Below are 15,133 nucleotides of genomic sequence, written 5' to 3'. Positions count from 1 at the left end.
CTGGAATCCAAAAGGTAGCCAGAAGTTCTTTAATAGGCATTCTAGATCTGGAACTTTCCCAGACATCATCAAACAGTGGGGCATTCTAGAATCAAAACTGAACCAGATACTATGAAACAAGGGGACATTTTGGACTCTCAAGCCCAACCAAAGACTATGAAAAAAAAGACATTCTGGACTCCAAAATATAGCTAGAAGTGATCAGACAAAACTATATTCTGGGGTCTAAAACTAGACATTTTCGCACTAAGGGACATTCTTCGATTTAAAACCAAATCAGACATAAGGGAGTGTTCTAGAATCTACAACCCATACAGACATCATTGAACAAAGTAGAATTCTGAATTTCAGGACCAAGCCAGGGATCACCAAAGGGATGTTCTGGAATCTAAAGTCCAACCATGTACCAAAAGAACAACTTGATATCATCAGACAAGCAATATTTTGGAATCTAAATCTCAACTAGACATCTCCAAAAATGAGAAATTCTGTAATCCAAAACCCAAACAGACACCATCAAACACAAAGTAAACTAGTTAAATGAGGCCTGTCCACTGATGGTTGTCTGAAATAACAGTTGGGAGAAACGGAAAGCCCTGTGTCATGATGGCACATATTAGGAGCACCTCTAGCTTGAACACAGCAGCAGTTTGTCTCAAAAATCAAACAGAGGAAGATTCTGGGCTCTAAAGCCAACAAGACATCAGTAGACATCATTCATTTCCGAATCCTTATTGTTGATCCATGGGTTAACCCTTGTTGTACTAAGTACCTTATGTCGGCTAGACTCTGAATGTTTCTTCGTGGCTTCATCTAGTTTAGCCTGAAGCTGCTGTAAAAGTCGTTCATTTTGGCCAACTTCTTTCTGGAGAGGAAACAGATAAATGCATGTCAAATACCATCACAGTAAGGACAGCTCTATCTGGGGCAATCAGACAAGAAATTGCTAAAAGAAGGTATGCCAATGAGAGGTGCTATTTCACTGAACGTTTTTTTCGCACGCTTGATAGTCATTCAACGACTGGACTGGAAGTCAGGTGAGACACAGAGATGCTCTGCAATGAAAAGTAGATAAGTTAACTAAAAGTCTATATTTAATCTTGGCTTCTGATGGATTTTTATGATGGCACATATGTGTGTAAATGTGACTCTTTCACAATAGTAGACATTAATATGTATGTCTCTTTCATTCACTCTTTTTATGAAAATTTGCAGAATCCAAAAGGGTTGCACCCGGGAATCAACAACATTAATTGGTTTACAGGATTAAGCCTTGCACTCTAGCCATCCTAAAGCTAACCCAGTTTCAGGACTGGTATAGGAGTGATTTTCAATTCCTGGTAAAAACCTCCATAGGCATCATGCCTAACAACCCTACAAAATATGGGAGGATTCCCACCCATGAAAAACCCTTAATATTGACCCTAGTTTGCCATGGTGACAAAATGATGTGGAAAACACTTATGAACACTCAAAAATGGGTCATTTTGTAAACATTTGCAGACGTTTACATAGTCACAAGACATGTAACATCCCATGCCCTCCTCTGTTACACAGACCCATGCTGTTGGAAAACATGAACCACTGGGAGACTTTTCTCATGGATTAGGGACATTTATGTTTGTAATACTTCTAAAATCCCTATTTTGCCGGTCAGATTGAAAAAATCAAGTTTAATTCAGCTGGTTCGTGCATTTTCATAGTACTATGGTGTGTCCTAAATTTTGTAAAGGAGTTCCTTTTATCTACTTTCTTTGGTAGACCATGGCACAATGAATTAAATAAAGATTTATGTGAGGCTATAGTGAGTGAGAGATTGGTGCAGTATTTTCCGAAGATTGGTTTATAGGTAGCTACTATGTCTTTATATGAACAGCCATTCCAGTTCAGAATCGAATCGAAGTAGAAGTGTTTACACGCTGCTTTTCGGGTGCGGAAGAGCGATGAAGGAGCTATTGAGAATGAATACTGTCAACGATATTTGATTATTTTGTGATTATTTTTTTTTTTTACTGTACAAGGAAATCTCGTCCCTATTCCTGAACACAACAGGCGGTTTTGTGTCCATCAGTTATATAATGGAGGCAACTGGATAGTAAGGATTGTTTCATAGTCTTGTTTACAGTGCTTAATTTGTTCCGGTGGTTTCCGGTGCTCGGCACTGGCACCAGTGGCATACCTAGACTTGAGACCACTCGGGGTGGTCCCTGCATTTGGCGCCCTGCAGCGGCCGCTTTGAAGAGCAGGAGGTTGTGGCAAATCCACAGATTGCAACCTGCCTCCGGGATGGCCACACTGAAGAGCAGGGGAAGGGGTTGATTGCTGCCCCTTGACCATAGGTAGGAGCTTGGGGGAGTCTGCCCCCCTTAAAACAAGTGCCACCTGGGGTAAACCGCCCCCCAACCCCTTACATGCTACGCCACTGACTGGCTGCTCTAGTGACAGTACACCACAGGATGGTGCTGTCTTTTTGTAATTATGAGATGAGGAGCACACCAACCCGGTTTATTACGTCAATACATTGGAAATTAATACTACCAGCCTCTCATGCCATTTTTATAGCTGTGTGTGGCCTGAAATAGTCTGACTTGTCACACATGTAGGAGTGCTGTGGTTAGGTGTTATGTTGGTGCTGCCATTGGTAGCGCTGGCAGGGTATGGGGGTGGTGCATTCTGCAGTGGCCTTCCGAGAAGGGCTATGACACTTCATTCTTTTCAAATTAAACACTGTTTTTTTATGAGTGCCGATAAATCAAAAAAACGTTCAAATGCACTTCAATCTGAAATTTTAAAACTCGCACCAACGTATTTCTCTTAATGGCCTGTGGTCAGTTTCAGAATTTCAACTTTGCGATTGCACTAAATTTATTTTTAGAAGGCCATAATGTTGCAGCCAGATCTTTGCAGTTGGGAAAAAAAATTGTGCCCTTTAATCATCATGAAATGTAATTTGTATATTTCTATAACTTGCAGATACTCCTGAAGAAGGTTTTCAAAAAAACGAAATGCATTGAGTTTGATGAGCTTGTTATAAAGTGGAAGAGAATTCGAAACAATGTTCAAGCATAGGCCTGGATGGGCAATACTCTGAACGATTTACAACTAAAAAATTGGAACGAATTATACTGCTTTTGACGTGACCATAAAGAATAGAATAAATGAAAAGAGAAAGAAAACAAAAATAAATACGGATTAAAATGGATTACATTGGACTAAATTGTACCATTTTGAGACCACAATAGGTGCATATGGCTGTGCAACCCGCTGGCCTGCGGATCTAGCAGGCCTCTCTTCTGATCGTATTATACCCAGTTGCGAAAAGGAACGGCGCACTTCAAACGGGTGCATGCACGCCAAACTGAGCAAAAGGAGTACAAAAAGTCTTGAAATTAAAGAATACTGAGGGTGTGCTTTGGAAAATTCTCTAAAGTGTTGCCACAATTACCGTTTCACCTTCCGGCAGCACCCCGCCAAAAAATGATAAAATTGAATTTCAAACATTAACAAAGTGTTGGACGTCAAAAGCAGCTGTTTCTATTTTTTGATGTGACATATACAAATGAGGACTGTTCACTTTTACTTCACAAATTGTTTATGTTTTTGTTTTACAGTGGTTGAGTAATTCAATGTCAACAAAAACGCATTATTACGAAAGGGGATTCGTATTCAGGTGTTAGTTTATATTTTATGCAGGATTGTGGGTAATTGAGTTTTGCTAAGGAAATGGAACAATTGATTGAGAGTGGGAGGTGGTAAGGACACGTGGGATGTTTGCACCTATGACCGTAGAGGTGGGGAGGCCTGAAGAGCTCAGAAACGGTCGCTCCCTTTACCCTGCTGCCTGCTCCTGCCTGGTATCGTTGCTCAGTGCCACATTGCTGTGGGATTTGCTTTTGCCATTTAATTATTATTTAATTCACTACTCTGGCTAACGCTGCAGCACGAGGATATTTACTTGTTCTGGGACATTTCTAGAGCCTCGGGGGGACTGCTGACACGGCGCTCACTGTCACACAGACAGGAAAACTTTGTGGGCATTGTTTGCACGGCGCTCGACTTTGTAACGCTAATTAACATAGCGCGACCCTACTGCTAGCACAGACAGTCACCTGAGCCCCAGCCTACCTCCAGTTGCGTTTCTCCCCACGCTGCCGCCATCTTACGCGTGTTGTTGTTTGTTGTTGGTGCCTCAGAGCCTGACCCCCACAGCCCGCCCCGCCTCCCTGCTGACCCGCCCTCCCACATACTATACTGCCTGCCCTGACCCCGCTCGCGCCGTGACCGTCCTGAAGAGCTCAGAAACGGTTGCTCCCTTTACCCTGCTGCCTGCTCCTGCCTGGTATCGTTGCTCAGTGCCACATTGCTGTGGGATTTGCTTTTGCCATTTAATTATTATTTAATTCACTACTCTGGCTAACGCTGCAGCGCGAGGATATTTACTTGTTCTGGGACATTTCTAGAGCCTCGGGGGGACTGCTGACACGGCGCTCACTGTCACACAGACAGGAAAACTTTGTGGGCATTGTTTGCACGGCGCTCGACTTTGTAACGCTAATTAACATAGCGCGACCCTACTGCTAGCACAGACAGTCACCTGAGCCCCAGCCTACCTCCAGTTGCGTTTCTCCCCACGCTGCCGCCATCTTACGCGTGTTGTTGTTTGTTGTTGGTGCCTCAGAGCCTGACCCCCACAGCCCGCCCCGCCTCCCTGCTGACCCGCCCTCCCACATACTATACTGCCTGCCCTGACCCCGCTCGCGCCGTGACCGTCCTGAAGAGCTCAGAAACGGTCGCTCCCTTTACCCTGCTGCCTGCTCCTGCCTGGTATCGTTGCTCAGTGCCACATTGCTGTGGGATTTGCTTTTGCCATTTAATTATTATTTAATTCACTACTCTGGCTAACGCTGCAGCGCGAGGATATTTACTTGTTCTGGGACATTTCTAGAGCCTCGGGGGGACTGCTGACACGGCGCTCACTGTCACACAGACAGGAAAACTTTGTGGGCATTGTTTGCACGGCGCTCGACTTTGTAACGCTAATTAACATAGCGCGACCCTACTGCTAGCACAGACAGTCACCTGAGCCCCAGCCTACCTCCAGTTGCGTTTCTCCCCACGCTGCCGCCATCTTACGCGTGTTGTTGTTTGTTGTTGGTGCCTCAGAGCCTGACCCCCACAGCCCGCCCCGCCTCCCTGCTGACCCGCCCTCGCCCCTCCCCCTCCCCCAACCATTTATGACCGTAGCATTTGCGCGCAGCGTTAACGCGCAGCGGACGCGCCCCAGTCGCGCCGAAGGTGCGCCAAAGGTAAGCCCGTCTACGCCCGTCCGCGCCTGGACCGCGCCCAGCGCCAGACCCCCTGGCCCTCGCGCCGCCCAGCCCTCCCGCATTACCTACGATGCCGCCACCCTCCTAGCCCTTAACCCCGGTCGCGCCCCCAACTGCGTCCAAGCCGCTCCTGGACACACCCATGGACCTTTCTCCTGCTACTCCTGCAAATTCATCGGCACCGACAACATCCCCGCTACAACCACACCACAGATTCCCGACCCCAACCACCTACAATGCATCCTTCTCAACACCCGCTCGGTCCACAGACACGCCATTGACCTATGGAATCTACTAGACACCATCTCTCCAGACGTCGCCTTCCTAACAGAAACATGGATGAACGCTTCCTCCGCCCCAGACATCACCATTGCCATCCCTGAAGACTATAAGATCACACGCAAGGACCGTACCAGCCACACAGGAGGAGGAATCGCTATCGTCCATAAGAAATCAATCCGCATCTCAACCAGCTCTGACGCCAACCTCGCCAACTCCGAACACCTTCACTTCCAGATCCACATCGACCCCAAGACCACACTCAGAGGCACCCTCCTCTACAGACCACCAGGACCCCGCGCAAAATTTAGTGAAGACATCACGGACTTCATCACTCCTCACACGCTCCCCTCCAAAGACTACATCCTCCTGGGAGACCTCAACTTTCACCTTGAAAAGATCAACGACCGCAACACCACCACCCTCTTGGACAACCTCGCCAACCTCGGACTTAAACAACTGGTCACTTCCCCCACCCACATCGCAGGTCACACACTCGACCCCATCTTCACCTCCAGCAATCATGTCTCCTTCAGCCACACTACGGATCTCCTCTGGACTGACCACAGCTGCGTTCACTTCACCTACAACAAGCCAAAACCCATCAACCACCTCCAACCAACTCTGCAAAGAAACTGGAACAAAATCACCACCGACCAGATCTCCTCATCGCTCCTTCTAAACACCCCAGCCCACTCTTCTAACCCAGACCAAGCCGCCGCCAACTTCACCCTATGGTTATCCAACACCGCCAACACCTTAGCACCACTGAAAAAACGTCAAAGCAAACCTGGCAACAAGAAGGCCTCATGGTTCAACGATGATCTTAAGAAGTCCAAGAAACTCTGCCGCTCCCTTGAAAAGGCCTGGAAAAAAGACCCAACCACTAGCACCAAGGACGCCTTCAAAAACGCCACCCGCACTCACCACCAACTTATCCGAAAGGCCAAGAAAACAGCATTCAAGGATCGACTTGACAACAACGCCCACAATAGCAAGGAACTTTTCAACATCGTCAAGGAATTTTCCAATCCCTCGGCCAACTCCAACGACATCACCCCCTCTCAAGCCCTCTGCGACTCCCTAGCCTCATTCTTCCACAACAAGATTGCAGACATCCACAACAGCTTCGACAACCAACCCGGAGACCAACCCACCCAACCATTTGCTGAACACTCTCCCCCGTGAACACCCTTAATGACTGGAACCCAATCTCCACTGAGGACACCATCCGCCTGATGAACTCCATCCACTCAGGATCCCCCACAGACCCATGTCCTCACCACATCTTCAACAAAGCAGACTCCGTCATAGCACCGCACCTCCGAGACGTCATCAACTGCTCCTTCAACTCCGCCACCTTCCCGGAAAACTGGAAACACGCCGAACTCACCGCCCTTCTGAAAAAACCCACAGCGGACCCCACCGAACTCAAAAATTACCGCCCCATTTCGCTCCTTCCATTCCCGGCCAAAGTAATCGAGAAAGCTGTCAACAACCAACTCGCCGCTTTCCTCGAAGCCAACAAATCCCTCGACTCCTCACAATCTGGCTTCCGAGCAAAACACAGCACCGAGACCGCCCTCATCGCAGCAACAGACGACATTCGAACTCTATTGGACAATGGAGACACAGTCGCCCTCATCCTCCTCGACCTCTCTGCAGCATTCGACACAGTCTGCCACAGCACCCTTTTACAACGCCTCAGTAACATCGGAATACAAGGAAAAGCACTTGAATGGATCACCTCGTTCCTCACCGGAAGAACGCAGAGAGTCCGCCTTCCACCATTCAAGTCCGAGGCCACTGAAGTCATCTGTGGCGTACCCCAAGGGTCCTCACTCAGCCCCACCCTCTTCAACGTATACATGAGCCCCCTCGCGGCCATCGCCCGCCAACACAACCTCAACATCATCTCTTACGCGGATGACACTCAACTAATCCTTTCTCTCACCAATGACCCCAGCACCGCCAAAACTAACCTACACGAAGGAATGAAAGAAGTTGCCGAATGGATGAAACACAGCCGTCTGAAACTGAACTCAGATAAAACAGAAGTCCTCATCTTAGGTACATCCCCCTCTGCATGGGATGACTCTTGGTGGCCGGAAGCCCTTGGAAAAGCACCCATCCCGACAGACCACGCACGGAACCTAGGCGTCATCCTGGATTCTTCACTCTCAATGAACAGACAAGTCAGCGCCGTATCCTCATCCTGCTTCAACATTCTTCGCATGCTCAAAAAAACATTTCGCTGGATCCCCACCGAAACCAGGAAAACTGTCACCCATGCTCTGGTCACGAGCCGACTGGACTACGGAAACACCCTCTACGCAGGTACCACCGCTAAACTCCAGAAAAAACTCCAACGAATCCAAAACGCCTCAGCCAGGATCATATTAGACATCCCACGCAACGAACACATCTCTGGTCACCTGAAAGACCTCCACTGGCTACCCGTCAATAAGAGAATCACTTTCCGACTGCTAACCCACGCACACAAATCACTCTACGACATCGGACCAGAATGCCTCAACTCACGACTGTCCTTCTACACCCCCGCCCGCCAACTACGTTCTTCCAGCCAAGCCCTGGCCACTGTACCTCGCATCAACAAGACCACCATGGGAGGCAGATCCTTCTCATACCTGGCTGCTAAAACATGGAACTCACTCCCCACTCACCTTCGCCTTACCCAGAACCACCTAGCATTCAGAAAGCAACTTAAAACATGGATATTTGACAAGTAATCCTCCTCCCCTTCCTAAGCGCCTTGAAACCCTCTGGGTATGTAGTGCGCTATATAAATTCCTGACTTGACTTGACTTGACTTGACTTGACATCTATTTGAATTTGGGACGAACTGCATGATCGCCAGTAGCAATTATGAGGATGTAAGAGGAGGTTAAAATGCTGCGATGCTAACATCAGGTATGCATGGGGTTGGACAAGGCGAAAAACTGATGAAAGGGTAGAGAAGAAGCACGTTTGTTAAGGGGACCGGTTTAATTTAATTTAATTCACTTTAAAGGGTTTCTGAAGCTTGAGCACGAGGATGTTGGGATTTTGTTCCGATTAGGAAGAGTGTTTACATCAGGGATAGATGGAGGATTATACATGGGGTTAACACGATAAGAGAGGTAGATACTGTCTAGCACAATGCAAATAATAAATCAGGGGGATTATGAGTTGACACATGTGGGATGAAAATGAAATGTAATTTGTATATTTCTATAACTTGCAGATACTCCTGAAGAAGGTTTTCAAAAAACCGAAATGCATTGAGTTTGATGAGCTTGTTATAAAGTGGAAGAGAATTCGAAAAAATGTTCAAGCATAGGCCTGGATGGGCAATACTCTGAACGATTTACAACTAAATAATTGGAACAAATTGTACTGCTTTTGACGTGATCATAAAGATAGAATAAATGAAAAGAGAAAGAAAACAAAAATAAATATGGATTAAAATGGATTACATTGGACTAAATTGTATCCTTTTGAGAACACAATAGGTGCATATGGCTGTGCAACCCGCTGGCCTGTGGATCTAGCAGGCCTCTCTTCTGATCGTATTATACCCTGTTGCGAAAAGGAACGGCGCACTTCAAACGGGTGCATGCACGCCAAACTGAGCAAAAGGACTACAAAAAGTCTTGAAATTAAAGAATACTGAGGGTGTGCTTTGGAAAATTCTCTAAAGTGTTGCCACAATAACCGTTTCACCTTCCGGCAGCACCCCGCCAAGAAATTATAAAATTGAATTTCAAACATTAACAACGTGTTGGACGTCAAAAGCAGCTGTTTCTATTTTTTGATGTGACATATACAAATGAGGACTGTTCACTTTTACTTCACAAATTGTTTATGTTTTTGATTTACAGTGGTTGAATAATTCAATGTCAACAAAAATGCATTATTACGAAAGGGTATTCGTATTCGGGTGTTAGTTTATATTTTATGCAGGATTGTGGGTAATTGAGTTTTGCGGCAGGCCTCTCTTCTGGCCCTTTAATCATAAACATACCACACCACAACCAGTTATCCTTTATTTAAGGCTCTTGTTCTAAGACTAAAGCACAAGAGAAGGATATGAATATGCAAATTTTTAAATGTATTATTAGAGCCCCATGGTTCTTTTCATTTTATGTTAAATCCCTCAATAAGGAACAGCAGGAGTTATGTGTGGGGCGTCGGAGATCACAGAAATCTCATCTCCCAACTGCACGCTCCAATTATTATTATTTTTTAACTCACTCTATCATTGGAGTTGTTTTGTAATGACTAGTCTTTAAAACTCCCCACAGAGACTTATTGCTAGCTGTCCCTTGTGTAGGTGCTGAAGAGGTTGTTACTGGAACTTAACTGCAGAGTTTTTAAGAATCCTTTATGAGAGTAAAAGCTTTTGGTAATAGCATTCAAGCGCTAACACGTCAACATTTTAAATTAAAAATTAAGCAGTAATACAAATTAAAATGGACCTTACGTTTGAAAGTGAATATTTCTAAGGTTAAACTTGTGAAACAGTCCTGTTACCTATTCTGCCAGAAAACACGCACCCTTTCATGTTATAAAAAGCTGGGCAGCAGGGCGATTGTGGTCTCTGTGCACAGATCCTTGGATGCCTCTCTTTTTTAGTGTAATAGAATAAACACAGCTCATCTATACATCGTAGGAAGGGGAATGCACCTACTTCTGCCAGGAAGGGAAGAAGTTGGTTGTCTGTATTGATGGCAATTCACAATACACACAGGCAAAATGCACACTGATTGGCAAGAATTGGACGGTATTCCTCATTCAAGCCATCAGGGTTGAGAGATTCAAGCTGAAAAATTCACACAAGGAAATCAATGCTCCGAAAAAAAAAAGAAGCAAACAGGAAAGGACTGTGTAGGTGTCTTACTTTATATTCTCCAAGCAGGCTGCTTCTCTCGTCAAGCTTCCTTTGCAATTCGTCCTGCAACAAAATACAATAAATAATAGTACAGAAAGAAATGATAATAAACTGCCTCAAATGGGTTGTAATACAGAATAAAAAACTAGTAATACAAAAAAAAAGTATGGCATGGTGGTGATACTGAAAGAAGAAGTGGGGTGGAACTAATGTCCATATGGGGCATTTTGTGGTCAGGAAAAGTTTTTTACCCTAGCCTGGCGCTTTGAAAGTTCAAGCTCGCCTTGGGTTTATGAACTGCACAGTGAAGACATACCTTACACCTCGGCTTAATTTAAATGGGATAAAACACATGCAAGACTACTCTGGGAGCCAGCAGGTAGGAATTATTTTATTCCACTGACCGCTGAAACCACTGAACTTAACAGCAAATGGCTGCAACACAAGCGCTTAGAGGCAGCCCATGTACAGTGCTCCATGTGAGAAGGGGCAGGACCCAGAATGAGGTGCACAACTAAGGGGCTACACACCCAAATGCCACTCCGAGTTACCAGCACATCTCCCATTAAGGAATGACCAGCTTGATGCACCCCAGCTGAGACAAAACCTTTTTGTCTTAAATCTGGAATTTCTCATGTGGGTCTTTTTTGTTGTACATGTTTGAGGGTATGCACTGTCCTGCATCTGCCCAGTACGTGAAGAGAGTGCAATAGAGGCTGGTTAGCCAGCCTAAACCAGGAAAAGGCAGTGTTTTGGTGGGTCGTCTCAAACAGTCGGCAGCGCACTTTTTGGAATTTCACAGTGATGCACTTTTGCACCGTACACACACTTTTTTGTTTCAAATCATGATATGCCTCAAATTGTGAAGTTTATTTGAGGACTGGTACCTCCAAAAGGTGGACAAGCTAGGCCGAGTAAGCCGAAGCAAAACAAGCATGGTCGTAAAGAGTACATTGCAGGGGAAACTTGCGTGTAGAGTTGGGAACTTTTCTTTTAAAAACATTTTTTTTAATGATTTCATGTTTTTTTGGTGGGGTCCCCGCACTCAGGGGTGTAATTCAGGACCCTGTATCCCCCAGGGCACAGGGTATTCCCCCAACCCTTCAGAGGGCCCCCAATGAGACCAAGACCAATGAATATCTGTCAGATATGGGAGTCTCGGAGGCCCCTCCTCATATTCTGCAGGGGGGGGCATCATTTTGCATTACTACGCTCAAGGGCGGCCTTAGGCATGTGCAAGCTGTGCACCTGCACAGGGCCACCAAACCCCAGGGGCCTCCACTCCACTATATATCCTTAATATAATAATCCTCTGAGGATGGATACATATTTGTGTGGCGGCCCCTGGCAGGGATTTGGCGGCCTCCGGCTCTGTTCCACTTCCAAACACCCTGACCCCGCTCACCCCCCCCCCCTCTTCACTGGCCTCCGCGCCTGCGTTCCTCTTGGTTCCTGAGCTCCGGGGGGCTCCGCCCTGCCCGGACCCCTCTTCTGGGGCCCCCTACCTATGCTCCCTGCCCAGGGCCGCCATGAGCCTAGAGCCGCCCCTGCTACGCTACTGCCTGTGTCATAATAGCAAAGCATGTCTCAGTAACCCTATTTTGTAGAGGTGTAGGACCACCAACAAGTTAGTTAAAGGCGAATCTAATTATGGTACGGCTCAAATGGATTCTAAGATCTTCCTGGTAAAATGATGGTCGAAAATGTTTAACCAGATTAATTATTTATATTGACCTGTACTATAAGTTTATGCATTTCTGAGTTTTAGCTATATACGAGACATTGCTTATTTTATTAAACCGTTTCCCCTTACTTCTAGATGACAGATCTAACGTTGATGTAATTAACATACTCATTATGATAGCTTTTAACCAATGGGATTATGCCATTCGTATGATTTGATTGCAACAAAACATTGTACATATATAGATCGACGTGAAAGCCCTGCATTATGTTATGTTATGTTATGTTATTAAATCATTTATTGAGCGCACTAACACTGATTAGTTTCTTGGCGCTAAATTGACAGTAACACAATCAGAGGTAGAAAAGGTAGATTAAAAAGCTTGTCTAAAGAGCCAGGTCTTCAATGCTTTCCGGAAAGATAAAAGGTCTTGGCAGGACCGAATTTCCAGGGGAAAGGTGTTCCATAAGCAGGGGGCTAATGTAGCAAATCTTCGTCCACCAGAACGTTTGAGTTTGAAAAAAGGGGTCTGGAGAAGGCCTAGATGGAGTGACCGAAGGTTACGAGAGGGAACGTATCTGGTGATCAGTTGATTAATGAATTTAGGGCTTTTGCAGTGTAGTGACTTAAAGATCATACAACCTGCTTTGAAGGAACAGCGTTGCATGACCGGAAGCCAATGAAGCTTAATAAGAAGAGGAGTTGCCGCCTGCCATCTTGGTTGCTTCAGGATCAACCTAGCAGCATAGTTCTGAACCATCTGGAGGCGCTTAAGTAAATAGTTTGGGAGACCCAGATAGATGGCGTTTGCGTAATCCAGATGAGACAGAACAGTGGCGATCACAACCTGAGTAATAGCTTCTGGTGTTAATAGTCGCCTGACCTTCCTTATTTTTTTTAGCTGGTAAAAGCATTTGGAGACCACTTGTCCCACTTGTGCTTTTAGTGAAAGATCACTATCCACGATGACTCCGAGCGTTTTAGCCGAAGGCGATGGTTGCGGTACTTGACCTAGATCTGAAGGCCAGTAGTGGGGACCCCAATACTTAGCACTGTCCCCAGTCAATACCAGTTCAGTTTTACCTGGATTTAGTTTTAACTGATTTTGATCCATCCAGGATTTAATAAACCTCATGGTTGACTGGAAATGACTTATAGATTCTTCAGAATTATCAATGGTGAAGAGTAACTGCAGATCATCTGCATAATTAAAAACTCTCACCTGTTTGTCCCTCAAGGTTTGAATAAGGGGGAGGATATATATGTTAAAAAGATGGGGTGACAGGGAGGAGCCCTGTGGCACTCCACATGGGATGGACTGTTTAACACCAGTCAAATCCCCCAGACGCACCGCTTGGGATCGTTCCTCCAGGAAGGACCTCAACCAGCAGGCCGCCACGCCCTGAATGCCTGTCTGTCCGACACGGTCGACCAGGATGTTATGGTCGACCGTGTCGAACGCGGCCGACAGATCCAAGAGCACCAGGGCCTGAGGAGACCCTCTATCTGCACAATCTCGGAGTGTGTCCAAAACTGCGGTGACCACTGCCTCCGTAGAATGTGCAGGCCGAAATCCAGCCTGATGAGGGTCAAAGCAGGAGGACTCCTCCAAAAAATTTGAGAGAATTTTCGCAACGTGTGCCTCTAGAATTTTTGCCAGGTAAGGCAGTAAGGAAATGGGCCTGTAATTCGCCTTACAACCAGGATCCGCCCCGGTTTTTTTTAATAGCGGTATAACCGTGGCTTCTTTGAAGGCGGATGGAACTATACCTGACGACAGGGAATCATTTAGAAGGGCAAGAACAGGGGCTGGGTGAGTGGAAAAACATTCTTTCAGAATACGAGGGGGACAAGTATCCAGTGGGGAGCCAGATTTGACTCTCGTCATTAATTCCAGAAACTGGCCATGGGTTATGGGTTGAAAGCTGGTAAGGGTGGCATGTCCAGTCTTTATTGCCATGCCTGTTGTGATTGGGGTCTTTGATTGAGGAATGCTAGCCTTGATGTCGGTGATTTTGTCACTAAAGTAAGAATTGAGTGAATCACACAAACACTGAGTGGGGATTACTTTAGGACGGACATTCTCCAAGTTGGTCAGTTCATTGAAAATAGAGAAAACCTCTTTAGATTTGTTTGTAGAGTCTAAAATACGAGAGGAGAAATACTCCACCTTAGCTGCAGAGATGGCATTCATATATTCCTTCCTTGCCCTAGTATATTTAATTTTTTCCTCAGTGTCATAGTCACGGCGCCACATGCGCTCAAGATGACGGAGAGCCAATTTCTTGCTTTTCAAGTCGGCAGAAAACCATCTATTGGCATCCGTGCGCCGTGCAAGTTTAATTCTTTTGTACGGGGCATGGAGATTGCTGGCCGCTTGTAGCCAGTCGGTTAGAGAGGAAACTGACAGGTTTATGTCATTATCCAAAGGAGGGACATCATTAGCTAATGACTGTAAAAAACACCGATGCAGACTTACATTCTGGCTGCGCAACTCGTCCTTGTCCAAGTTCGCCCTCAGCAGTTCCTGCTTGAGTTGGAGAACAGAACTTTCCTGCTGAGCCATTCTCTGCTGCAAGGCATCCTGGGGAAAAAGGATATCAGAAGGGTTTGATGCCTTAATTAAATGAATTCCACAATCAATATCAATTCTGATTGAGACGGGTCCATGCATAGGAACTATAATCTAATGTTATCATTTAGTTTCCTAAGTAGCTTGAGATAAAGACGTAATCAAGATGCCTCCAATGCTCTGATGCTAAGATGTTCAGTGAAAGTGCTTGAAATATCTAATTTTCGTTTAATCCACATAACTGAATAGATATTACCTTTATTCCCTGTAGATTTCTGGCTTCCTCTTTGGATTTCTGCAGCTCTTTCTGTGAATTTAACACAATCGAGTTAATTATTTGAAAATTGATTGGTAGAATACATTGAGAGGTATCAAAGTAG

The 15,133-nt window shown here is 45.6% G+C and overlaps 1 protein-coding gene across 5 annotated transcripts in view; it reads right to left on the bottom strand.

The window, feature by feature from the left end:
• The window catches only part of DIXDC1 (DIX domain containing 1), a 493,171-nt gene that overhangs the window by 30,304 nt on the left and 447,734 nt on the right, over nucleotides 1-15,133 (bottom strand). For all 5 annotated transcript variants that reach the window (XM_086957178.1, XM_086957181.1, XM_086957179.1 and 2 more), the window contains 4 exons: nucleotides 15,010-15,060; nucleotides 14,661-14,765; nucleotides 10,507-10,560; nucleotides 773-865 (listed from right to left, as the gene is read on the bottom strand). In XM_086957178.1, coding sequence (XP_086813304.1) covers nucleotides 773-865; nucleotides 10,507-10,560; nucleotides 14,661-14,765; nucleotides 15,010-15,060 — 303 coding nt within the window. The remainder of the gene's footprint in view (nucleotides 1-772; nucleotides 866-10,506; nucleotides 10,561-14,660; nucleotides 14,766-15,009; nucleotides 15,061-15,133) is intronic.

The sequence above is a fragment of the Lissotriton vulgaris genome, chromosome 2_1 (genome assembly GCF_964263255.1).
Source record: "Lissotriton vulgaris chromosome 2_1, aLisVul1.2, whole genome shotgun sequence".
In the NCBI taxonomy this organism is placed as follows: Eukaryota; Metazoa; Chordata; class Amphibia; order Caudata; family Salamandridae; genus Lissotriton; species Lissotriton vulgaris.
This window is presented reverse-complemented; position numbering and strand designations above follow the sequence as displayed.